This window comes from Hemicordylus capensis, chromosome 5 (assembly GCF_027244095.1).
Source record: "Hemicordylus capensis ecotype Gifberg chromosome 5, rHemCap1.1.pri, whole genome shotgun sequence".
Lineage (NCBI taxonomy): Eukaryota > Metazoa > Chordata > Lepidosauria > Squamata > Cordylidae > Hemicordylus > Hemicordylus capensis.
Window position 1 is genome coordinate 117,433,974 of NC_069661.1, and position 25,937 is coordinate 117,459,910.

The 25,937-nt window shown below is 43.5% G+C and overlaps 1 protein-coding gene and 1 long non-coding RNA gene across 5 annotated transcripts in view; one reads left to right on the top strand and one right to left on the bottom strand.

Moving 5' to 3' along the window:
* Window positions 1-25,937, top strand: part of FAM184B (family with sequence similarity 184 member B) — a 79,486-nt gene that overhangs the window by 16,941 nt on the left and 36,608 nt on the right. For all 3 annotated transcript variants that reach the window (XM_053254935.1, XM_053254936.1, XM_053254937.1), the window contains exons 2-5: window positions 10,091-10,861; window positions 15,304-15,439; window positions 15,752-15,888; window positions 16,917-17,123. In XM_053254935.1, the coding sequence (XP_053110910.1) occupies window positions 10,091-10,861; window positions 15,304-15,439; window positions 15,752-15,888; window positions 16,917-17,123 (1,251 nt within the window). The remainder of the gene's footprint in view (window positions 1-10,090; window positions 10,862-15,303; window positions 15,440-15,751; window positions 15,889-16,916; window positions 17,124-25,937) is intronic.
* Window positions 1,154-23,038, bottom strand: LOC128326971 (uncharacterized). 2 transcript variants are annotated; one of them, XR_008308371.1, is made up of 7 exons: window positions 22,094-23,038; window positions 21,543-21,616; window positions 8,911-9,008; window positions 7,847-8,000; window positions 5,020-5,123; window positions 1,640-1,763; window positions 1,154-1,507 (listed from the first exon to the last, which is right to left on the bottom strand). It is a non-coding gene; the product is annotated as an uncharacterized LOC128326971 (long non-coding RNA). The 2 variants fall into 2 exon arrangements; XR_008308370.1 differs by having other exon boundaries at window positions 1,154-1,763.

Here is a 25,937-nt window from a genome sequence, read left to right on the forward strand (position 1 = left end):
TTCTTCTTTTGGTCATGTCCAGGGATTGGATCGGGTGGGAGGGCATATCTAAGGCACTTTAGGTCCTCTACTAAGTCTTTCCCCTGTCCACAGGACCTTCAAACCTTTCCTGGATATCTGCATCCAAATGAGGTCCCACAGAGGATTTCCTCTTTCTATTGAACTCTTACTTGAATCCATAAGTAAACAAAAATGTTTCTATTGCCTCTTTTCGAAGGGAGTCATCTTAAGCGTTTTGCTTTCATTTTACTAAAATTCCAGTAAACATATTTTCTCTATCTTCCAAACCTGAAATGTGTATGTATTTTTTTTAATGCTGACAGCAAACCAGGACTAATAGACATATAGTCCATAATATCAAAAAGAAAAGAGTAGTGGGCTTCTCTGAGCATTCTTTTGTTCTGTCAAAATGTTGTAGTCAAATATACTAAATCATTTGGTAGTTGTTCTCCTGGGATTATTTAAAAGTGCTTGCAAACATTTTTCATATAGCAATGTATTGATCTTTGAAAGGTTCCTGTAAAGGTTCCTGGAAACCTATAGCCTCCAGTATCCCCTATAAATCTAATGTTTATAGTATATGGGATGTTTTGTTCCATTTCATGGGATACTTTTTGTTTAGTTAATATAGAGGAAATGGAGGCTTTCTGCAGTAAAGTTCAGCATTTTCCCTCCATGTATTTGTTATTTCAGTTCCAATGTTGGTTATAAGTATGTGGTGGTTGATGCCTTGTATTGATTCAGGACTAGCTCAGTATTGACTATAGTGCCTGAAGGGAATGAATCTGGGACCTTCTGCAAGTAAAGCTGATGCTCTGCCACGAGATATGGCCCCTTCCCTTTGTCACACCCTCTGCAAACCTGTGAGTCCTCTCAATTAATTTATTTTATTTATTTATTTACATTTATATCCCGCTCTTCCTCCAAGGAGCCCAGAGTGGTTTACATGGTTATGTTTGTCCTCACAATAACCCTGTGAGGTAGGTTAGGCTGAGAGATATGTGACTGGCCCAGAGTCACCCCGTGAGCTTCATGGCTGAATGAGGATTTGAACCCAGGTCTTCCCGGTCCTAGTCCACCACTCTAACCACTATGCTATGCTGGCTCTCAAAGTTGTCAGTACCTTTTTAAAAAAGCACACCTATTTGTTTTCCATGTTTTCATTTAAAACACACAAAACAATTTATTAACATTGGATCATATACAATTAGCAAACCAAATATAAACAAAATGTCAACAAAATTAATTCATTCAGTAAAACGATCACGGGTTTATATGGACAATACCTCCAGTTACATCTTGTATATACTGCAAGACCTTGCAACATGCTGCCTAGGTTCACATCTACTTTCCTGAAATGTTGTCAAAACCTTGCCATTTTCCAGCTGGTGCCCTGCTTCGTGCAGAGTAGATGAATGGACCTTGTTCCTCCTCCTGGCTTTCTGCAGGCTTAGAGATGAAGAGGTCTCAGCCCTGCTTCTTTGAAAGGGAAATATAATATGGCAGCCTGTGTGTTGAGAAAGCAGTAGAATTGCCAGCTGGTCCGAATAAAACAGCCCACGCTGCTTCAGTGCCATTACCAGCATCTTAGTATGTAGAAATCAGCAGGTAAAGCTTTTCATGGCATGGAGATTATTACCTGCTCAGAGCAAGTGGCTGTTAAAGGCAGAGGAACAGGAATTGATGAAAAAGTTGACCCCTTGGGAACTGGCAGCCAGAACTAGTTTTTGCAGTACAATTTTAGGTTTTCTCCATATCCTTCTCTAGAACAATATAAAAGATACAAATTGACCTAAGCTAACATTGTTGATATCATATTACCCTTTTAAATTTGCTCACACTTCTGTATGTCTCTACTTCACTATTTCTTACACTGGCTACCCACACTTCTAATTGCAGCCACTGAGGTTTAGTGCATGGATATATTTCACAAGAGAGACACCCTGCTGGCCTACTTCCCTCCCCGCCTTATGCGATTAGACCCTTGTGTGATTATTAGCAGAACAATGTAGTAAACAACCCAAGCTTTGTCTGTCTCAGTCAGGAATGCCAACCTTAGAGAAGTGCAGGAGGGGAGATGTGGGGGAGGCGAAAAAATAAATAAACCAACCAGTGAAAAAGATGGCAAAAAGAAAAAGGTGATAACTACGTTTTGTTTTTAGTTTAAAGGATAACATATCACTTGTATAAAAAGGCTGCAAAATCAAAGCTGACAACTGTGCTCCAGCCCCTCCACCTGTGATTTGGGAACAATCCAGGCACTGCGTAACATGAGACTCAAGGGAACAGTAATCTTTAGCAAAGTAACCCAAGTTGAGAATAACTTAATGCATCTCTTCTTGCTATGGGTTATACTGCTAAACAGCATACAGGCTGGGAAAGTGCTTGGAGTATGCAGAATTTAAAAGACACAGTTTGATTCTGGAATTTGTATTGGATGATTTATAAAGCTTTAATATGAGCCTGTTTAATTGATCACAGGCTAGTAAAATGACCATCAAACACCACTGTGGTCCAGATTTGCAACCTTTTTGCTGTCTGCACCTCTATGCCATTAACAGCCACTTGAACAGGTAGAAATTTAGCAGGAGAATATTTTCTCAAGGCTTCCTCTTCAAGGCTTTAAGGAACAAAAGTTACTAAGGCTCAAACCAGGGATGGTCAACCGGAGGCTGTAGAGCTGTTGGACTACAGCTCCTGTCATTTCCCATCACAGTGGCCAGTAGCCAGGAACAGCAGCTGGAGAGCCTCCAATTACCCAGCCCTGGTTTTAACAGTTGCACTGATTGCTGTTCGTTCATTTCTGGGCACAACTCAAAAGTGCTAGTTTTTACCTATAAAACCCTAAAGAGCTGGGGACCCAGCTATTTCAAAGACTGCCTGCTACTATAAGAGTCTGCCTAGCCCTTGCATTCATCAGCACTCCTTAAGGTCCCCTATCATAAGAATATAAGAACAGCCTTGCTGGATCAGGCCCAAGGCCCATCTAGTCCAGCATCCTCTTTCACACAGTGGCCCACCAGATCCCTCTGGGGAGCCCACAGGCAAGAGCTATGTGCATGCCTTCTCTCCTGCTGTTGCTCCCCTACAACTGGTATTTGGAGGCATCATGCCTCTGAGTCTGGAGGTGGCCTACAGCCACCAGACTAGTACCCAATGATAGATCTGTCCTCCATGAATTTGTCTAAGCCCTTTTTCAAGCCGTCCAAGCTGGTGGCCATCACCACATCCCATGGCAAGGAATTGCATAGATTAATTATGCGCTGTGTGAAAAAGTACTTCCTCTCATCAATCCTAAATGTCCCAACCTTCAGTTTCCTCTGAGGCTAGGTGAATGGTGACCAGAGAGAAGGTGTTCTCGGTAGGGATGTGCAAACCAGTCCAGTGGTTCAGTTTGGTGGTTCGGAGTCGAAACAAACCCCCCCCCCAGTTCCGTCCAGAACACACACACCCCCGGCTGGCTCATGAATTTTTAAAAATTTAAAATAAATTTAATTACCTTCTGCCCCTTCGGGGGCCTTCCTATAGGCCGTGGGGTATGTGTGTCCGCGAATGTTCCCCTGCCCCCCCCCCCGGGCTCTAAAATCACTGCCGTGGCCTGCCGGAGTGTTATTTTTTCACCCGTTCAGGGCCTCCATAAATCATTGTGGTGGCCATTTTGGAGGTCACCGCGCATGCGCAAATGGCCTCTGCAAGGCCTGGCATGGCCCAGGGCCTTGCAGAGACCATTTGTGCATGCACGGCGGTCTTTTTTCCCCGGTGGCCATTTTTAAAAAAAATGACTGCCGCACATGCGCAAATGGTCTCTGCAAGACCCTGGGCCAAGCCTCACACAGGCCATTTGCGCATGCACTGCAGCCTCCAAAATGGCTGCCGCAATGATTTATGGAGGCTTGAAAGGGCCAAAAAATAACACTCCGGTGGGCCACGGTGGTGATTTTAGAGGCCAGCGGGGGGCAGGAGAACATTCGTGGACCCCCCCCACACACACAGCCTATAGGAAGCCCCCCAAAGGGGCAGAAGGTAATTAAATTTATTTTAATATATATATTTTAAGAATCCACTAGCCCCCCCCCGACTGGACTGGGGGGCTTCGAAGGGTGCTGGACCGAACTGGCCCAGTCAGGTTCGAGTCCAGTCTGGACTCGAACTGAACTGGGCCAGCTAGTTCCGTGCACACCCCTAGTTCTCAGTCATGGCACCTGTATTCAGAATGGCCTCCCCAAAGAAACTCACCTGAGGCCAACCTTTGTAGCATGAGGCAGAGTCCCTTTTATTTGCCAAGGCCCTCAAGCATGTTGAATAGCTGGTTTTAGTTGCCCTTTTACAGTTTTGCTGGTTTTTCCTGACAGGTGATAGCTGCCAAAGGTAAAGTTGTGTTGTTGAGTCGGTGCCGAACTCTGGCGACCACAGAGCCATGTGGTTTTCTTTGGTAGAATACAGGATGGGTTTGCCATTGCTATCCCCCATGCAGTATGAGATGATGCCTTTCAGCATCTTCCTATTCGAACCAGCAACCTCTTGCTCCCTAGGCAAGTTACTTCCCCGTTGCGCCATGCTACTTCTGTTATAGTTATGATGCTTTATTATTGCTTTCATGGTTGTCTTACTGCATTGCTTTTATTTCTGACTCTAGGAACGTTATGCTGATGGGTAACATAAATTGGCTGAATGAATAATAAGCAAATAGGGAAAGAAAACCATGCAGCCATCTGGGTGAGGTGGTATAAAAATTAAATAAGCAAGAAAATAAATAAATTGTGGCTTGCCAGGAGTTTTTCAGTCTCCCTGTTTTTGCAGCCAGGCAGGTAACAAAACCAGGAAATTGAACAAACCCGATCCCTTAGTGGGCCACTATGCATGGCCCATATTTGGCTTGATATGTCACACATTGTGGTGTGTCGCACATCGTGCAGGTAGGTACCGAAACTGATCCAGTTTCTTGCCACTTGTATCTCTGTGTGCTGTCTATTGTCCCTTCAAGAATAGGACAGTCTTCCGATTCTTTGCTTCCCTCACCCTTTATTTTCTTCCTTTCCCTGCACTTTTTCATGACACCTTTTACTCAATTAACGAGTTAGACTGCTAGAACAGCTCTTTTAGTGCTGCTGATGGGCAGATTCCTGCAAGACAAATGTGACAGGAACAACAACCATAAATCAGGACATTTTCCTGAGAATCACATAACACGCCCCCTTCCTATTTTATCTGCCAAGTCAAAAACAGAACACTCTTTAGTCTCAGATTTAGTGCCGGGAAATGAACAGGCCTCACCCTATTGTTTGTATGCACGTGCATCTGATTATGAAAATTCATTATAGGATGATGCAATGTCATTCTCTAAGCCCTCTTCAGATGTAACAGTGAAGGACAGTGTACTTGCATCGATCATTTGCCTCACTCACTCACTGTCCACTACCACTTGCACATAAAGCCGCCATCTGAAGCTGTGAAGGCTATACTGTAAGTGTGATGGCAGACCTGTGATTGGCAGATTCAGGCACAACATTTATTTATGCATAAAAGTGCACAGAGATGCACTGAGCCTACAATGAGATCACTGCAATATAAGGCTCCTTTTCCTTACAAGGCTTGCCTCCTTTCTCATCGTAAAATGGTAGGTGTTTTGCTGGTATAATGGCAATACTTAGCAAGTACATAGCACATTTCAAATGTTCAAAGGAATACTTTGAAATGTTCAAAGCATAATGGCAATACTTAGCAAGTACATAGCACATTTCAAATGTTCAAAGATATGTAATCTCAGTCATGAAAAACAATGCACTTGAAAAACAATATATTTCCTAATACAACAGCCGTTGAGACTAGAAGACCTGAACTCTTTTACAATATGAGGAAGAATTGATACATCAAAAGCCCATGCCTTGGAAAGGGTTGTTGGGGTCAGAAGTAATCCAGAGTCTCTGTGTGGTGCTTTTATTAGTTTCTGGTAGAAGCTTTGCTAATATTTTAAACCACTTATAGACTCTCCTCTCCCTTACACCCCCCATATATTTTCCTGACAATTAAGAGTGATCCAAGTGGACTTTGATGAGATATTTGTGGAAATGAAGAAAAACGGACACCAGGCCTAATATCTGATAGTCCTTTCCTTGTAAGGAATGTGATAATCTGTTTTTTATTGCTGACTGCTACAGAGCATGTGGATCGGCACAGAGCCTCCACAAGCTCTCTTTAAAACTGAGGGGCCTTTGTGGGTGTTGGGAGAGACCACAACGCATGCCCCAAAACGTTGGGCAAATGGGTTCAAAGAACCCTGGCCACCACTAATCAGGGGCCGCGAGCACGGCCCCAGACACTTCCACTGCATCCGACTTCAGATGCGGGGCAGGGTCTCCCTCCCAAACAGGGCCGTGTGGCCCCGTTTGGAACTGAAATTGACCCACTCTGTGTTGGCAGTGCAGCCGGAGTGACGCTCCCTGCTTTAAAGGTAGGGAGAGCCGCTCCTGGTCTTCCTGCCAACACAGCAGAGCCGATCAATTTCCCTCCCAAATGGGGCCGCACGGCCCTGTTGGGGAGGGAGACCACACACCCGTGTCTGACATCAGATGCAGGGGCATGGCTAGCTGGCCCCCTGCATCTGATGTCAGGTGTGGGGAGGGCCAGAGGGCCACGGCGGCTGCCGCACATGGGCCGCCGCCAGCCTCACTACGCTTCTGGCTGCCACCAAGCCCCCTAAAACCTGCAGAGAACCGGACCACTTGATTGGGTGCTTTAATCCAAGGTCCCTCTGTAGCTAGTTATAGGGCAAATATATATATTAAAAAACCTTCCACATGTATGCCCACATGGGATGAGAAAAACTGATATCTGCTGAGTGTTTGAGGACGCTTTTGTACCAGAGAGATCCCCGTTTCTGCCCCGCCTTTCCTGAGTGTTACCAACTCTGAGAGGTTTGTAAAAAAAAAAAAAAATAAACACCAGTTTTATTTAACTACTATTAAAAAAGGTTGTCCTATGCTGCAGTTTTAGGCTGCATTTAAGAACGCTTAAATGGTTACAGAATCCTTTTTAATTACTGGTTCCATCTGAGGCTTTTGGTTGGTTAGATAAACTTAATAATACTTAGTAGGTTACAAAAATACTTCAGCAGCACCCCGAATGATACTGGGGTGGCATACAGTAAAATCTTAGTTACTTAGTTACAAATAACAGATATTTAGGAAATGTCAAGGACACACCAAAGAAACAGAAATTCTATCTCAAATTCTCACTAAACCACTTTCCCCTGCCCTAAACCTCCGAAGCCCCCTAGCCTTGGCTTCCTTTTCCCTTGAACTTATCAAACTCCTGTTGAGAATCAGGCCCGTGCAGTTCTATCCTCCAAGACCTGCAGTCATCCTGTTGCAGCAAACTCCATTGCTACACATCCCCTTGCTTCTCCAGCACAGAACATCCTTTCTTGTTCCCAGAATTCCCAGCAACAGCTCTCTAGGTCCCACTCCCCTGGTGGACTGTTTGGGCAATCTCTGGAGTTCATCAGCCTGTCAGTCAAGACTTCACTTCTTGTTAACTCTTTAGAGGGAGGGGAGGCTGGTCACTACAACTTCCTTTTATAAAGGCACAGGTAGGATGCAAAGGACAGGGCTCTTCTTCATAGTGTGTAGAAGAGGATATTTTGGCAGCAGCCGCTTATCACACAGGGGTAAGAGAAGCTGCACTGACTGAAACAGCCTCTTTTCTACACTTATTAAAGGTTCAGTCCTCCTTTTCACCAAGTCACCTTAAGCAAAGTACCCTTACTTCAGATTCTGGCAACCATACAATCCAGTAATTGTTTTAAACTTTTATACTATCCAGAGCCAGCAATTACGGAATAAATTACCTGAACAATTACTCATAGTTAGTGAAGCACAGAATTATTTAATCTGATTTCCTGTCATGTTACAGCAGTTGTTGAATAATTAAGTAATCTTTCCAGACCCAGGTTGGTTATTGCTCCTTTAGAAGGAAGAGTCCAGGCGGTCAGTTTTCTTTGGCTAAAAAAAAAAATGTAAGCACAGGAGAACTTACATGAAGGAATATGAAACTGACTCTTATGACTGTCTGATTGTAGGTAACAACCCAAATGGGTTTGGGATAGTTGTTTGCTCTGTTCCCAGAATATATTGTGACCTCTGATTTGCTGCTGCACATTTATCTAGACTGTTTTCAGGCACAGCAGTAATACTTGTGTTATTTTTAATAGGGCTGCAGTCTTTAAATATCACCAAGGAATGGACATATGCATGCTTTTATTTTCATGTTGGTTCATTTTGCTTTATTGATGGTGGCGCGTGGAATTTATTTAAGAGAGTACCTTCTTCTTCATGAACCCTGCCATCTATTAAGATTATCGGGGAGGTCCAGTTACAGTTTCCACCGGCTTGCTTGATGGTGATCCAAAACTGGACCTACTCTAGAGTTCCCCTGAGGCTCTGGAACACACTCCCAAATGAAGTTAGAATCTCCTCATCTCTGGTTGTTTTAAAATGACTTTTGAAGACACCTAAACCAACATCAGGCTTTTGGTTTATGATGTTTTAGGGTTTTAAAGTTTGATTTGTGGCAATTTTAATCTGTTTTATATGATTTTTAGGTTTTAGCTGCTGTTTGTTTAAGTTGTAAACCGCCCTGAGCTTTTATATGGGGTGGTATATAAATGGATAACATTTATATACAGGATAACAGTACTTCCTGTGGCCAGTGCCTCCCACCGCCTCTGAGGACGCAATCCTGGTTAAGCAGTTGTTCCCCGGCACTTGTGTCCCAGCATATCTGGTTCTTATAGACAATGCCGACGAGGACCCACCTCCTCACCAGGGTTTTCCTTCCCTCCCCCTGGAGTGAAATTCCCCAGTTCTCCCCTTTCTTCCATTGTTATCATGGCTTCTGCCCACATATGCATACCAGCTGCATGAAGTCCTGCTAGATCTCTTGATCTTCCTACAAGGGTCTCTAAAGGGCCTGTCCATCACCTCCTCCAGCTTCTTTGGCTCAGCTCAGTCCTGGTTTCGATTAACCATTGTTTGCATAGGAGGACATGCAATACAGAAATAATTACATTTATTACTGGTAGGGAAGGGGGGGGGATTGCATCAGAGGGGGAAGAGGACACACATCCCAACTGCTGTGTTTTCATTTGTAAACCAGATCTGTGTCTATATGCACTGTATGGACTACATGCTGCTTGGGTGCACCACTTCGCTTGCTCAAGTCACCTTAAGCTATTTGCTCAATTTTACTTTGTTTTCTGAACATAGTGCAGTTCACATTGCACCCTGGTGTGTAGGTTATGCTCAGCAGGGTATGGGAACAACCTTCCAGTTCACGCATCTGGACCTCATGTATCTGGACCATGACCATGCATGAGACCTCTAATATGAATTGGGGTACATATACATGTGCTCACATGAGACCTATGTAAGCAGGTCTCACCTATGAAATCCATTCATCCCTTTTTCATGGAAGACAGAACACACAAGTAGAGCCTACTCATGCAGGTGTTTGTGTGTGTGAACCAGGCCTATGATGACACTGGGTGGATATGGACAGCTAGCTTAAACTTTACACAATTAATAACTAGGGAAGCTGTTTATCTGTCTACCAGCTGACCAAGGTTGTTTCTAACCCCTATCCCCCCCCCCAAAAAAAAATACTGTGGGTGATCAGGGGGCTGAACTGGATATTATTTTGGCCCACATTCCTATGGGTTATATACCATTGGAAAGGGCAATCTGGCACATATATTTTAAGATAAATCTTACATAGCTGTTTATAACAGCATCTGCTGGGATCTTCCCTTTTGAGATTTTCTCAAAAGAAAATCCTGCTATTCGCCCTTCACCCTTAGGATTCATTAATCCCTTCAGTTGTCGAAGTCATTATGAATTAGTAATAAACTTTCTAAACATTTTTAACTGCAATACAAATCATGTTCCTTTGGAAGCCAGTCCAATTATTTCAGTAGAAATTGCTTCCAACCAAGTGTACTTCGAATCACTGCATTTGTGGTTTATGGAATTTTTACTATACTGTATTAACAGGGGTTCCCCCCTGTATTTTGTTGTTTCTTTCCCTATGAGTACAGGTGATATATGCTCTGAATACTAAAAATGATGAGCATGAGACCAGCATCCAAGCTCTCGAAGAGGCCCATCAAGAAAAGATTCGGCACATTCTTGCTGAAACGAGGGAAACCGTCCTTCAGTACAAGAGCAAAGTGGAGGAAGAACAGGAGCTCCGGAAGCGAATCCAAACCCTTGAGGAAGCCTTGGAAAAATACAGGAGACTGAAAGGGGAAGCGTCAGCAGAACTGACCGTGTACAAGAAACAAGTAGAAGAGAGCGAGTCAGAAATAGAGGCTAAATGCACAGACAATATAATTTTTCTTCCCAAGGAGATGCTTAACATGAAGCTAGACTTTGAAAACAGAGTTCAGACTTCAGACCAGGAGTCAGATGGACTCTTAAATGAGTGCTGGGCATTTGAAGGAAAGAGGCTAGATAACAAGAGGAAGTTACGTGAAACGTACAGCATGGAAATGCAGGCTGTGGTGAGTGAGACAGTGACCCTCAAGCAAGAGAACCAGAAACTAGCCGAAGAATATGCCAAGCAAGCCAGCCAGCTCCAGGCTTCTCATGAGAGAGAGAAGGAAACCTGGAAAAAGGTCATGCAGCAATCAGTGGCCGATTCATGCAGAGAATGGCAGCAAAAGGAAATAGAGCAAAGGAAAACCTACGAGGCCCGGGAAGCAGCTTCACAGCAGCAGATAAGGAAGCTGGAGGCTGACCTGGAGGCAAAAGGCCAGCGAATCTATGAACTCAAAAAGCATTCTCAGAAGCTGAAGGAAAAAATTCAGGTAAAATATGAGTCTCTAAGCCATCTAATGGCGCAGTGGGGAAATGACTTGCCTATCAAGCCTGAGGTTGCCGGTTCAAATCCCCACTGGTATGTTTCCCAGACTATGGGAAACACCTATATCAGGCAGCAGTGATACAGGAGAATGCTGAAAGGCATAATCTCATACTGTGTGGGAGGAGGCAATGGTAAACCCCTCCTGTATTTTGCCAAAAGAAAACCACAAGGCTCTATGGTCGCCAGGAGTCGACACTGACTTGATGGCACACTTTACTTACTTTAAGCCACATGCTCATAATTTTAGCAAGTGATTAAAAGTTCGATTGCTTTATGCCTTAAGTCATCAGGTTGTTAGTGAACATCTAAGTCTATAAAAGCCCAGTTCCTGACATATCATCCTGCTCTTCCCAACACTCCATCATCCTCTAACATGACCAAGAAACAGAAAGCAAGATGGGGCTATGCAGATAGGAGCAAACACAATCTAATGGCTGGAGTGATCACAGCCCCCCCCCCATAAGTAGGTCAGAATAAATCAAGATCAGTTTGGACATCATAACTGATCTTGGCTTATTTGAGCCTAAATCAGAGGTTGAGACTCACATGGGAGGGGGGGCCTTGAACATGGAGATATCATGCCTGATAACTGTTGATAGACCTATCTGCTGTTAGACTAAATAAAGCTTATTTAAAGGCATCTCATCTAGTGGCCATCACCATGGGCTGTTTCACATGGAACCATGCTTAAAGCCTTGCTACACATAATGTCCTCAAGCCTCGGGAGTGTGTGCTTCCCCCTCCCATGTGAGTCTCAACCTCTGATTTAGGTTCAAATAAGCCAAGATCAGTTATGATGTCCAAACTGATCTTGATTTATTCTGACCTACTTTTGGGGGGGGGGGGGACTGTGATCTGAAGCCAAGGCTTGAAGTGAGTTACAGATCAGTTTATTTCAGTTTAGTATGTTAGAGTAAATCAAGATCAGTCACTTTGGAGATCATGGCTGATCTTGGCTTATTTGAACCTTTGGAGGTTGGTAGACACTCATGCAGGCATGGGAGGGGGAAGCATATGCTCTTGAGATGAAGGGATATCACAGAGAGCCAGACTTTAACCGAGGGTTCCACATGATGTCTGAAGCAGCCCCACGTATTAATGATGCCATATGAGATATTCACCCCCTTTGTTTTCTTCCTTGAAATATATAGGCTCTTTCACTCACACATACACACACACACATAATGGCATAATGATGAACATTTTTCTAGTTTATTAATAACATATAGTTTATGCTTCATAATTCACTAGCTGTGCATACATGACTATATATATTTTAATCTATCCATAATTTGGTTAAACAGTAGCTGGGGAAGGTTTGTTTGGTCTCTGGGGACACACTGTGTACACTGCCACGAATAAAAAGCTGCTCATGTATTTGTTACTGATTCCTGTGTTTGCAGGGGAAAACTGATGCAGAACTGGTAAATGAAAGTTCTATTCCAATAGCCAGGTTCCCAATAGTGGGAATTTTAATATTAAATGACTGACATAATTAGATTCTTGCCATTTTATTCCAACTCTTGAGCTAATGCAGATTGTCAAAAGAAAGCAGTCATTCTCTGGCAAAATGGGGAGCAGCAGGAATACAAGGAACATAATTTCCTATATGTTACACATTTCTCATGAAAGCTTATTTTGCTTTGGGCAAATTTCTCAGTTGGCAGAAATTTCCTTCAGTACTGTGAGGTTTTATTCCCCCAGAAATAAAAAGGATGAAAGAGTGAAAAGAAAAGGTATTTCGGGTAACGGATAACTCTGATCATTAATTTAATTCTTAAGGCAAAGTAATGAAATATATATTAAACATCAGAGATAAGAGAATGAATGTTTATATGCCATTCCTCTCTTGTATTTTCCCTTGCATAGATATGAGGCAGCCTTAGACATCTGACTGAAAAATACCTTCTTGGTATAAATTATTAAATTACTAATTATTAAACATGGCATAATGAAGTGGCAAAGAGCGCAAGCTGGGAAGTAGCTGATTCAAATCTCACTCTAGATTTGAATGAAAAGGTAGCCTTAGGCAAGCCACTGTTTTCTGGGGCGATTGTAGCGCTTTCTGATATAATGTCTGTGAAGCGCTCTGAGCCCTTGAATACAGTTTACAAATAGTAAGTATTATCCTTATTGACATTATGATAAAATGTAGCAGCAGATGATGTTGCACGTAGATTGGGTTCCTAAGTGTAGCAGCGCTTAAGGAATCAGTTGCAGGAATGTGTGGGACCACTGAACGGCTTATGACCTGTTGGGAACCATGTGGAGATGCCAGGTGTATGAACCAGCACCTTCACATTAGGGCTGCATACATCCACCAAATGCCTGCCCAAGACATTTTGCTGCTTGTTGGTAATCCGCTCTCCCCTTTTCTTGTTAAATCATCCCCTCTACTTTATATCTACTTAGGGGAGCAAATGTGACATTAAGAATCTCCATTCAGTTCTCTGCCTCCACACATGTTAGAATACTAAGCAAGTTCACTTACAAGGGAGTATGCAAGTCTGACAAATGCTCCAAAATCTTCTGTCCAAAGCAGCCTTCTGTACCCTAATTAATGGCCAGGCCAGACCTGTATCCACTTATTGCATGATCATGAACCCTTGAAAATATTGCATATATGAGGAGGAGGGGTGTGTGTCTGAAGAGGCATCTTAGCCCCGGACTTCAGGGCTGTAGTGCAGGACCTCCACAACCCCTGTGGTCACCAAATCTTCTTTAGTATGTACTGGGTGGTATGGTTGCCGTGCCATGCAGCCAGCCCGCACTGCGCTGAGCAGCCATGATTGTGACCTGCACCAGGTGCTTTAGAGACCGAGTGGGGAGTTGTGAAAGAAATATGTGGGAAGGGAGTATGTTAAGTTACGTGTTGAAATGTTTCTGCTAATGCATATTTGCATAAATTTATTTATTTATTTATCATATTTTTATACCGCCCGATATGTACATCTCTAGGTGGTGTACAAAATTTTAAATAATATTTAAAAATCAGCACATTAAAATACACAAAACAATTTAAAAAGTAGCATAAGACAGAAATAAAAACAGCAACATAAAACAATTACTAGGCCAAATTATTAATATTAATTCTAATTAAAAGCCTGTGAGAACAAGTGAGTCTTGAGGGTCTCCCTGGAAACAAACAGAGAAGGAGATGCTCTTATTTCAACAGGGAGCATATTCCAAAGCCCCGGGGCAGCGACAAAGAAACCCCGGTCCTGGGTTGCCACCAAACGAGCCGGTGGCAACCGTAACCAGTCCTCTCCAGAAGATCATAACAGGCGGCAGAGTTCATGTCAAAGGAACCCTGCCTTCCCATACCTGCCCAAAGTTTCCCGTGATCTGGGACTTTGACCAAGACCAATACCAGCACTTCCTTCCCCTATAAAAATCTGGTAGGTGCCTGCATGTGGTGGTTATTGGTATGTGACATTTCTGCATTAGAATGGGTTGGTGGTACTAGATTCACAAAATTAGACATATTAAGGCATAAGTGCAATCATCCAGGAAGTTTTCCTGTACAACTTCACTGAAACATTGTGCTCTTGAGCAACTCCTACTGTATTAATTTCAGAGGACAAAATCCCCCCCCCCGCAAAATTCATTCATTTTAGAATAGACATTGACAACATTCCAGTTTAGAAATTACCATTCTGTATCTGCATTACCATGTTATGAATGATGCCAGAGAGAATCTAGCTGCTTGTCATCAAGGGCCAGATCTTGTACTACTTACTGAGATGAAACAAGTAGCGACTACGTGAATCCATCATTGAAACTGGGTGAAAGGTTTCACCACAATGCACTGTAGACTCAGAAGGTGTTGGGAATTGGAGGCTTGAGCTGTACACCGCTCCAGTGTTCCCTCTAAGAGGGATTCCCAGATGTTGTTGACTACAACTCCCATAATCCCCAAGCAAAAGCCATTGCAGCTGGGGATTCCGGGAGTTATAGTCAACAACATCTGGGAATCCTTCTTAGAGGGGACACTGCACATCTCCATGAAAAATGTGGCTTAGTATAAAGCAGTTTCTACTTGCAGGTAGATGCATGTAACTATCACTGAAATCTCTGGGAGCTGTGTATGCTCTCTTTAAAGAACATTGTTTTAAAACTTTAAAAATCACTGTAGCACAGATGCCATTGTGTTTTGGCACGCCATTATTCCCTAATCCCCAACCAGTTTCACATTAAACGGTATTGCTGATAGAGTATTCTTCAGCCTCCAGTGGCTGCCATGAATAAAAGTTACACATTGTTTACTGTGGTGTGCACAAACATTGGATCTGATCAGACACCACTGTATTTTTCAAGAGGAGTTTCCCAAGCATTTACTTTAAAATGCAAAACTAGTCATCTTATCATATTATAATGTGTTTGCAGGGCCTGGAAATGCAGCTCAAAGAGGCCCAGCAACTGACTGTGGCATCTAAAAGTATGGTGAAAACACTGGAGGAGGAGCTGGTTATAGCTAAAGAGAGGCTTCTACTGCAAGAAGATGAAATACGACAGAAGACAGGTAAAACATTGATCAGTGCAATTCTGGGAGCTGGAGTAGCCCTGAGTGTGAGCTGGGAGATTAAAAACCTTCCTTCAGCCATGAACTCAATAGCCACTATGCTAACAGTTTTGGCCTCCATCTGCAACATGAAGGAAATACCTCTGGCATCCAGAGTTACTATAATGGTAGTGTGATAATGTTTGTGCAGTGCTATGAACACCTGAAATGTATTTTATACATGTAAGGTGTATAACATGTATTAACATTTCTTCATCTCATTTACGGATATGAACATCTCAACACAAAAGATGTATTTTATGGAATTTGCAGAATCAATGGAAACGGCACTGAATTTCCAAAGCAAAGCCAGGGGTGAAGTGGATGAACTGAAGAATCCGAGCCTGCCCCTTCAGCAGGTATTATCTACCAAAAAGGACCAAGGCAACCAAGGAGGCAGAGACTCACAGGTAGATAAATGTCAGTTTTCTCCCACTGTGTGTAGGTAAAGTTCTACATAATGTTCTGCTTTAGCCAGCGTGGTGTAGTGGTTAGAGTGCTGGACTAGGACAGGGGAGACCCGAGTTCAAATCCCCATTCAGCCATGTAGTACACTGCTCTGGGCTCCTTGGAGGAAGAGCGGGATATAAATGTAGTAATAATAATAATAAAACAATGAAATGTTTTTTTCTGTTCTTTCTTTCTTTCTGAAATCATTCTTTCTAGTTCCATGTTATTACTCATGCTTAATTGGGACCAGTCTGTAACTTCTTGTATTATCAAGGCAAAGCTCGATCAGTGTGCGTTCCTAAGGAATGAAGCTAAGCTGGTCAGAGATGGGGCAGACACCACGAAGAAGATTTTGCCCTATTTGACCTGCTTCATATGTTGTTGGCAGCAGTGTGGTTGCTGCTGTCCCATGGCTACTACTACAATGCTTCTACCAACCTATACAAAAATGGCATTTTTGAAGACACAGATATCCTTCAGGGGATAAGAATAAAATATTGCAGGGGAGTTTCAGGGAAGTAACAGCAGGAGGGAGGACATGCCCTCAACTCCTGCCTGTAGACTTCCAGCAGCATTTGGTGGGCCAGTGTGTGAAACAGGATGCTGGACTAGATGGGCCATGAGCCTGATCCAGCAGGGCTGTTAAGTTCTTATATAATGAAAAATAACATTCCTAAAGGAGCTGAAAACTCTTCAAGACTGTTTCTCATGAAGCAAAGAACTGTCTTAACTTGCTGCTGGCATTTATGTCATTGACATGTCCTACTGTTTTAGCTCTTGCTCTAGCTATAGGGTCACCTTTTGTTTAATTGGAGACAAGTTTTACTCAGGAAGTGGTGATAAATCTACACTTACACATCTAACATCTACAGGCAGATATTGCTGTAGCACTTGGGTGTTAACCTTTTAACTTTTCTCTGGAATGGGGTGGGGGAAATTCATTTGCAATAGAGAGGCACCTTTAATTGACACGACTTTTATCTTGTAGCTCAGGGAAGCTGCTGGTTCAGAAAAAGAAGCTGTGAAGCAGCAGCACAGAGAAGAGCTTCGCAAAATCAAACAGGAGTCAGATGAGGAGAAGATGCGTTTAAAAGAGCAGCTGGTGAAGGGGCTGGAAGACCTTGTAAAGAAGCACACTCTCGAAATCAAATCAGTCCAAGCTTCCATGGATGTCGAGAGGAAGAAACTGCAGAAGGTGGGCTTGTTCTATTAATAGGCACTGTGATTCATCTGTTCTAAATCTCTTTGGCCATGGTGACATCATTTAAATTATTGTTACTAGACCAGGGCCTTTCTCAGACAGCAGGCTTTACTGCAGGATTAGGAGGGGTGAAATACTGTCAGTTAAGGGGCATATCAGATATTTAGAATTTGCCTAAAAACCTGATGCAAAAAGTGAAATTTTTTACCCTGGGCATAAATTGGGCTAAGCTCCAATGCTCAATGAAAAACCCGAATCATACATGGAGTGCTCTCCAATAGCTCGCACGGACATACATCTGGACAATATGTGAACACACACCTGCCCTTCCAAAGTAAAATTGCTGTCTGGCAGGGCTCCAGGAGCTTTAAATCACAATAATTTTCTTTGGCTTTCCTTCCTTTCTTTTTTAAAAAAAAGCCAAGATGAGCGCATGTCTTTTTATTAAATAAAACTTCTGAGGGAAAGGAAGGTTAATTTACCCTTGATGTGATTTCTGTATTCTTGGCAATGTTATTGCCTGCCTGTACTGCACATGACACATCTGCGATTAATGTGATATGTGCACCAAAGAATAATGTAGATGGTCGATGTGTGCTCCAGTTGCTGGTTTTCGTTCTTAGATCCTTTTGCTTTTCAAAGCTTGAGTTAAGAACATAAGAACATTAGAAAATCCCTGCTAAATCAGGCCCGAGGCCTATCTAGTCCAGCATCCTGTTTTATTTATTTTTTATTTTATTTATCAAATTTGTACACCACCCCAAACTTTTGTCTCTGGGCAGTTTACAAAAGCATAACCACTGTTTCACACAGTGGCCCACCAGATGCCTCTGAGGAGCCCACAGGCAAGAGCTGAGGGCATTCCCTCTCTCCTCCTGTTGCTCCCCTGCAACTGGTATCTAGAGGCATCTTGCCTTGGAGGCTGGCATTGGATCAATCTAATCCCCTGGTCGGCAACTTTTTTTTTAAAACCACTTTGAACTGAGTTGAGGGCTGAAGGGCTGGCAGCATTGACTTACAGTTGGATAGGGCAAAAGGCTTTTTAACTCTTTCCTTCGCATCAGTGAGAGAGGCACTGGCAGAATTCTGCCTTTATGTGATCCTCATTCACTCCCATTTGCCTGTTGCCTTGGATCCCTTGGTTGCAAATGGGGAGGAGAAAGTTAAAGAGCGCTTTGGCACTTGAATAGGAAAAAATAGTGGAGGTGCTTAGGTACTGGGAAGTCCCTTGGGCCAGTCTCAACTCTGAGCTTGCCTATATGGTAAGGTCAAGGAGAACTGGTGGCCTCAGACAGCAAATCCATTCAGCAGAACAGAGTGAGAGAGAAACAGGTCTTGTGCATGAAGCACTATTCACCTGGAAGTTCTCCTCTATGATCCCCACTGAAATGAATAGGAACAGCACAAGAGCACAGTAATCCAAATGGCACACTGATGCTCTTGAGCAGCTCCCTTTCATTTCAGTGGGGCTCATATAGAGCTTCCAAGGGTTTGTGTCCACTTGTTTGAAAGTATGGGTAAGGATTGCTCTGTGGATTTTCTGCTTCAGGCCCCGGAATGTCTTGGCCTGGCCCTACCCTTCAGTACAGTAGTACTAATAATTTAACCACTTAGAGACTTCCGTAGTGGGCAGCATACAAATATGCTAAATAAATACATACATATAATTAATAAATAAACAAACATTTAAAGGAGTTGTATAGAAAAAGAAAGCATATATTAACATCTTGCTGGTGCTTCATTGGCTGCGGGTTTATTTCCATGTGCAATTCAAAATGCTAGTTTGGACCTATAAACAGTTTGCACCTGTAAACAGCTCAAGAATAAGCTATTTGAAAGACTAGCTTCTCCCTTTATGTTATTTATTTATTTGAAATCTTCTTGTGCTGCCTTACTGCTTTAATAGTATTTAAATAGCATTTAGTGGGCTTACAATAAGATCAGTCCAATTAAAATAAGAACTATAAACCTGCCCAGCAATTAAAATCTTTGTTGCACACGCAGTTCTGAATATTTCCACCTTTGGAGATAAGGTGGGCAACTACCAAGATGAGGGCCTTCTCTATGGTCACCCCCCATCTGATGAAGTCCTCCTTCATATCGATTTGCCAGGCACTTGCTTTGCCTGCATTTAGACACAAGGCAGCAAATATTTGTAGTAATTGATCCATATGAATTATGCTGCTGGTTTCTTGGTTTTTGGATGATGTTTTGTTTTTATGGAGGTGGCAGGTTTAGTACTGTCTAATTTATGTTAAAGGCTGACATCCGGACTGTCTTTGCGTGCACCAAATATCATTTGGGAGGAGAGCTGGTCTTGTGGCAGCGAGAATGAATTGTCCCCTTTGCTAAGCAGGGTCTGCCCTGTTGCATTTGAGTGGGAGCAGTGGTGCTCTTTGGACCAGACTTCTGGATAGAGGTCCAGTCCCCTGCAGGCCTGGGGGATTCCAGATGCTGAGCAACCCGCTGATTTAAGAGGCAGGATTTCCGTGCAAAATGTGGTAGCTCTCTACAAGTTAGTGGGTAGTATCTTATTCAGAATCTCTGAGAGGGAGGGAGGCGGAGAGAGAGAGAGAGATTTCAGCTTTCCCTGAGCATGTTCTGGAGTTGTTGTTGTTTTTAAAAGTGCATTGCAGCTTATTTGGTGGCGGGGGCAACAGCAGGGGTGGTGGGCCCCCAAAAGGCCTTTAGGTCCAGGCTCCAAAATGACCTAGGTGCACCTCTGAATGGGAGACATGTGTGATCACTGTAAGATATTCCCTCAGGGGATGGAGCTGCTCTGGGAAGAGCACCTGTATGCTTGCATGCAGAAGATTCCAAGTTCCCTCCTTGGTATCTCTAAGATAGGGCTGAGAAAGACTCCTGCCTATAACTTTAGGGAAGCCATTGCCAGTCTGTGTAGAAAATACTGAGCTAGATGGACTAATGGTCTGACTTGGTAAAAGGCAGCTTCCTATGTTCCTAACATTTCGTCTGCACAATGGAGGAGGGTTGATTTTCTACAGTTCTCCCTCTGTGCCTGAGTTTCACAGCCCTTTGCTTTTGCTGCCCAAAAATATGTCCCAAAGGGCTGTGCCTGAGTTTCATAGCCCTTTGGGACATATTTTTGGGCAGTACAAAAGCTGCAGAAGGAAGGGAGGATTTGCACACACAAAAAGTGTTAGCCAGACTTTTCAGTTTCCTTTTTGTAAACAGTCTTGGGGACCATAGACAAAAGGAGGGGGAGAAATATTTTAAATGAATGGATGAAGAAATTGCACATGAATTTTCTCCCAAGCCCCTCAGATCAGAAGGGGTGGCCTTGCACCGTGTTTCCTTGTTTTGTGATACTAAGATTAGTTGGGGAGTAGGGGTGTGCAGAAAACTGGCTGGTTCAGTTCGAGTCCAAACTGGACCCAAAGTGGACCAGGCCAATTCGGTTCCCTCCCCCATAAACCCCCCTGAACCACCACCACCCCTTTCGGTTTGGTTGGGGGGGTGGGTTCAAAAGCATTTTTAAAATTGTTTTTAGTGCTTACCCTTTCCTGGGGGGCTTCTCCAAGGCCCCAGGGGGTTCCACAGAGGTCCCCCACACTGGCCTTCCTCATGCCAAAATCTTCCAGTTTGGCGTTCTTCAGCCCTTTCTGGGCCTTTCCCCTTCTCGGTGGCCTCCAAAATGGCCACCGTGACAGGGAAAGGCCCGGAAAGGGCCAAAGAACTTTTTTTTTAAAGAAAAAGAAATGCTCGCAAACCCCTCAAAAGGCTGGGGTAGTTTGGTCCAAAGTCAGACTGAACTGGGGGTGGTTCAGTTCGACCCTGAACTGTCAAACCGAACCGCTTCAATGTTGAGCCGGCTTGACATTGAACCGGTTTGCACATCCCTATTGGGGAGCTGGGCGGGCCTTTTCTGTTGTGAAACTCGCCCTTTGGAACTCTTGCCTATGGATGTTTTCCTTTTCTCCCAAGCCCCTCAGATCAGAAGGGGTGGCCTCATTCTCCTAACCTTTTTATTTACACATGCTTTCCCTACCAACTAATATTGATGCTGGTGCTGTTGGGCTTTTTGTTCCTAATGTTTGCTCTTACTATTAGCTAGGTGTTGTTGTTTTTTTTAATTGTGCATTTTGTATTAGAGTGACATTTTCCTTGTTTGTCAGTTGCTTGTTTAATACTTTACTTGAAAAGATATTTAACAACAAATGAATATCAAACCCATGAAATCAGGCTGCAGGAATGGAAAATTATGTTGTTGCCCTGTGATGAGCTGTTCTATGCTTTGCTCTTCTATATGTGCCCTGTACAACTGCTGCTCAAGCATCTAGAAATCAGTGACCAAACTGTGAACAAAATTAACTAATATCCATACTTAATTCCCTGTTAGGAGGTACAATTTGTTTCCACCTCTTTTGTAGTGGTTGCCCTGGTAATACTAACCTTCTTATGGAAATGCAGTAGGAGTTTGCGCTGAACTTTAATTGAAGCTATTGGCGTGCTCCAGCACCTGGTGGCTATAGAAATTAATCAGAAAGAGAGAGGTGTCAGCCTGGGCAGTATTGTGCTTTCACATGCATTGAAACAGGATCCTGTCATCAATAAAGCTACCGTCTGCGCTACCACAAATCTACATGTTGGTTTTGCATGAAGGTCCGTAACTGGTGCTCCACAGGAGGCCATATTTCTGTTTTATAGTCTGTGCTGATACTCAGCTTGACATGACCATTCCTTAGCTGGATCATTCTGGCCGTGCCTTGGTGTATGTTTGCTGACCAGCTCCAGCCCACTTGGCTACCGGGATAATTTAGCAAGTCTCTGAGGAAATCCAGCCTTCCAGGTGTTGAAGCTAATGGTTTGGGACGCTAGGCTGCTTTTACTAGTCTAGCTCTAATTCCCGAACCCCGTGTCACAAGAGAACTGCTAATAAGAGAAGTAAGAGGTAGTGCTGTGAGAAGTAAACATTTGGGGACTTGTGAGCCCAAACTACCTACCTCCACACACCCAGATCCTGGGATGGCTCACCTCTGTGTGTCTGAATGATTTACTGCTCCGGCCTCTTTGAGATCAGGAGGAGGAGAGTGACTCATGTTGAAACCTAGGGGACAGGCTCCTCTGACAGTCATTCTGAGTCTTAACAGACTCTAAAAGGATGAAAAAGGGAGTAGGAGTGAAATATCCCTCAAGTTTTGGTCCAGAAAAAAGGGTGTCCATCAGAAGCTTGCAAAAATGTTGTTTTATTAATGGCTTCTTTGTTTCAGAAATGTCACAGTCAATTAAGTGCTTGATGTGTTACATTTTATTGCAAGTAGCTTTAAGAATATTTTGCATAGAAAAGTAACTACTTTCGTATTATTAGTATCAACCTATCTTGCCAACTGTTATAACACTTATGCAGCTATGATGTTGCAACATCACAAGCTGTGATATTGTGTCCCACCCTGGCCAGTTAGTGCAAAGACCCACATAGATTCGACCAGCATTCCCTCTAAGGCATGCACACGTTCTCATGATCACAAGTTTTTTTTATATCTGCTCAGTTAATTTTAGATCCCACTCAGGTTGAATCAGGAGGGCCCCACTCTGAATGCACATCTACACATTCTGCCTTGATACTGCACCCAGAACAAAACTCATTCAGCGCACAGATGGGGGGCGGAAATGAAAGGGAAAACTGAATTCAACCCGTTAATGATTTTTTTTTAAAAAAACTGTAACATCACATTTTTATGGAGGATTTTAATTTGCCATGGCACACCTAGAGGCTTGTTCTTCACAACAAAAACATGAAGGTAGATATTAGTTATAAGGTGTCTCACTGCATATTATTTATAAGGTAAGTGTCTCATCCTATATTTCTATAGGATTCCTATAGACTAGGGTTTCTTAGCCTTTTGTCCCCAGCAGTGTTCTTTCTAATTTTTTTCATCTGTGCGTGGAATGAATTTTGTTCTGGGTGGCATTATCAAGGCAGTATGTGCGTATATTTAGAGTGGGACCTTCCTGATTCAACATGAGCAGGATGTAAAATTAACTGAGTGGACATCAAAAACATGTGAGCACATGTACACAGGTTTTAGAGGGAACACTGGTCCCCAGATTTTGTTGGACTACAACTCCCATCATCCCAAGCCATGGCCTTTGTGAGAAATCCTGCTATAGTCAGTGCAATAAATTATGTTTTAGTAGAAATAATAGCTGTAGAAAACTTGACTCCTCAGGGCACAAATCAGCAGGAAGTCCTCCTATATCAACATGAATGGAGTACAGGAGTTTCCATTCATTTCAATAGAGCTCATGCTGTATTTCACTCATCTTTTTAAAAAATGTCCCAGACTTCTGCAAGTCTCTCTCTGCTCTGTCTTCTCTCCTTCGACGACCTCGTTGTTGGCCTTGACAGGAGAGCTGTTCTCTGAAAGCTGAGAAAGAGGAGCTAGTAACAAACTGTGGTTGGGGAACCTGCAACCTCTCACCTGTAGCAGAGTACCCCCCAAATGCCCCTTCTTTCTGGGAGCTAAATATTTTATTTATTTATATTTATATACCGCCCTTCCAAAAATGGCTCAGGGTGGTTTACATCAAAATAAAAACAATTAAATAGGAGAATAGTTGCTTGCCCTCAGCAAAAGAAGAGGTAACTGGCCTAGAAGCAAGCGGGAAAGAAGCAATGTAGGCACCGTGGAGTGAACAACAAACACAGCTACTGTGTGAGGGCTCAACTGAGCACAACAGAGTGAGAGTGTAGGATATGGGGAAGCAAGGGTGAGGGTCCCAAAGAGCAGGGTTACGGAAAGAAGCATGGGTCAAAGTGGGGAAGGGAGCTGAGCTGACACTTGCTCATTCACTCAGCTGCAGCCCATCTTTAAGGACACATTTCAGTGGGTCCTCTGTATCTTCACATCCATTTTGCTAATAATGAATAAGGTTTACAGTGTCGTAATGAGAGAGGAGGCACTGCGAGGCTAGGCTAGTTCTTTCTCCAGCAAACATCCTGAGGAGAGTTCCTGTTGACTTGCAGTGAGACTGCTCTGGAGCAATGGATTTCAGGACCGTAACCTAGCAACACGTAGACAACAAGGTCTATGAAGACAAGGTTTTCATTGAATGTTACCCATGTAAGCATTCTGGTGTTAACCAGAAATAATGAAAGCTAATTTTGCTTTGTTCAGCTCCATAGGGCCATTGCCTTTTGGGTCTCAATGCTTTTTAAAAAAAAATCTTTCACACTTTGAACTGTCACTCACTGCAGCTTTTTGTAGGCAGATTGAAACTAAAATTTTCCACTATCAGTTATTCCCTCTGTAGATGTTATGCCTCTGCTGCGGCTTCTTTTTTCTTTTTCTTTTTTTTTACTGTTTCTGCTCAGTATTTAGATCCTTGCCTGGTGGTTCTGAATCATCTTAAGTCATTCCGCTTTAAAATTTAAAGGCTGCCACTGGAGATGAAGCCTTGTAATTGGCATGTACTCCCCCCGCCCCCGTTCACAGACTTTCAAGATTAGACTGAATACAATTCAGTCTGCAAGTTAGGAGTGAGCATGCTAGTAAACTCTAAATATAGATATCCTGAAGCAATTGCTACAAGATGAACAATCAACTCTTTCCACCGTAAATGAGCACACAACTCTGGCAGGGTCCCACTGGACTCTGTGTTCAACTCGGGGCTCAGAAATTTAAATGTGTGACTTATGTATCAGCATGTTACTGCTAGCTTTGATAATTATACACATAAGCAGTATGCCCAGCAAATTTGACTGGCGGGGCAGATATTGAGCATCCCATATGTGCCACTACTGTACGTTTGCACACCTCCTGTTCATTTCAGTGGGGTTCATGCGGGGGAGCATCCGTGTGGATTGTGAGTCAGATCAGTCTATGTCCCACTCTGCCACCCTTAGTGGCATTCATCATTCATTGCTTGAGACAGCCGCCAGAACTAATCTCTTAGTAAGGCTCTCTCTGATTCCAGTGGATAAAGGTCAAACTTTACATTACAAGAAATGTGCTATTGGCACTTCTGTGCTTTGTTTCTTTTGTGTAAATAGCTGCAGAGAGGCCCAGTTTGGATCTGGGCCACCATGTGTGGGGAGGGGGCAAGAAACCTTTGTCCCACCACAATTCTGATCCAAATCTTGTGTACTTCTTTTCCCCCAGGGGAAATAATCATAGGGGAAGAGTGGTCCAGATCAGAGCTTTGGAGGGACAAAGAATTTGAGCTCTCTCCCCCCCCCGCCCCAAACACACATTATCGTTCAGATTGAGGCCCTCTGCATCTGCTATTTACACTAAAGAATCCAAGCATAGGAATCATGCAGTTCTTGCAATACACCGTTTGACATTTGAATTAGAAGGAGCCTTACCATGAGGTAAAGTTTGGTGGCTTCCCCCATGGTGGAGGCAAAGAGTTTAAATCCCTCTCATACCAGTTCCCTGATTCAGATCCAGGCCTCCAGGGCTTGCTATTTACACGAACACACACACATGTAAGCATATTAATCACACACGTCTTCTAATGTGAAGTTTCACCCTAATTCTCCATAGTCCGCCTCCTTTCTCCTTAGCTGCCATTTGCCAGTGGGAGGTGCAATATCAGTGCTAAATGTGTGCCAAGGTTCAGCCCTGCAGAGCTCAACCCTGGAACAGGGGTGTGCAGGGGCGGAGCCGCCATTGGGCCAATGGGTTCAAAGAACCTGGGCCGCTGACCAATAAGGGGCCGCGTCTCACTGCCCCAACACGCCCCCTGCGTCTGACATCAGACGGGGGGGATGCTAGTCTAGCTCCCGAGCTGGGGCCGCGCGGCCCCTTCGGGAGCTAAACTAAGGCTGGTGCTGCGTTCTCA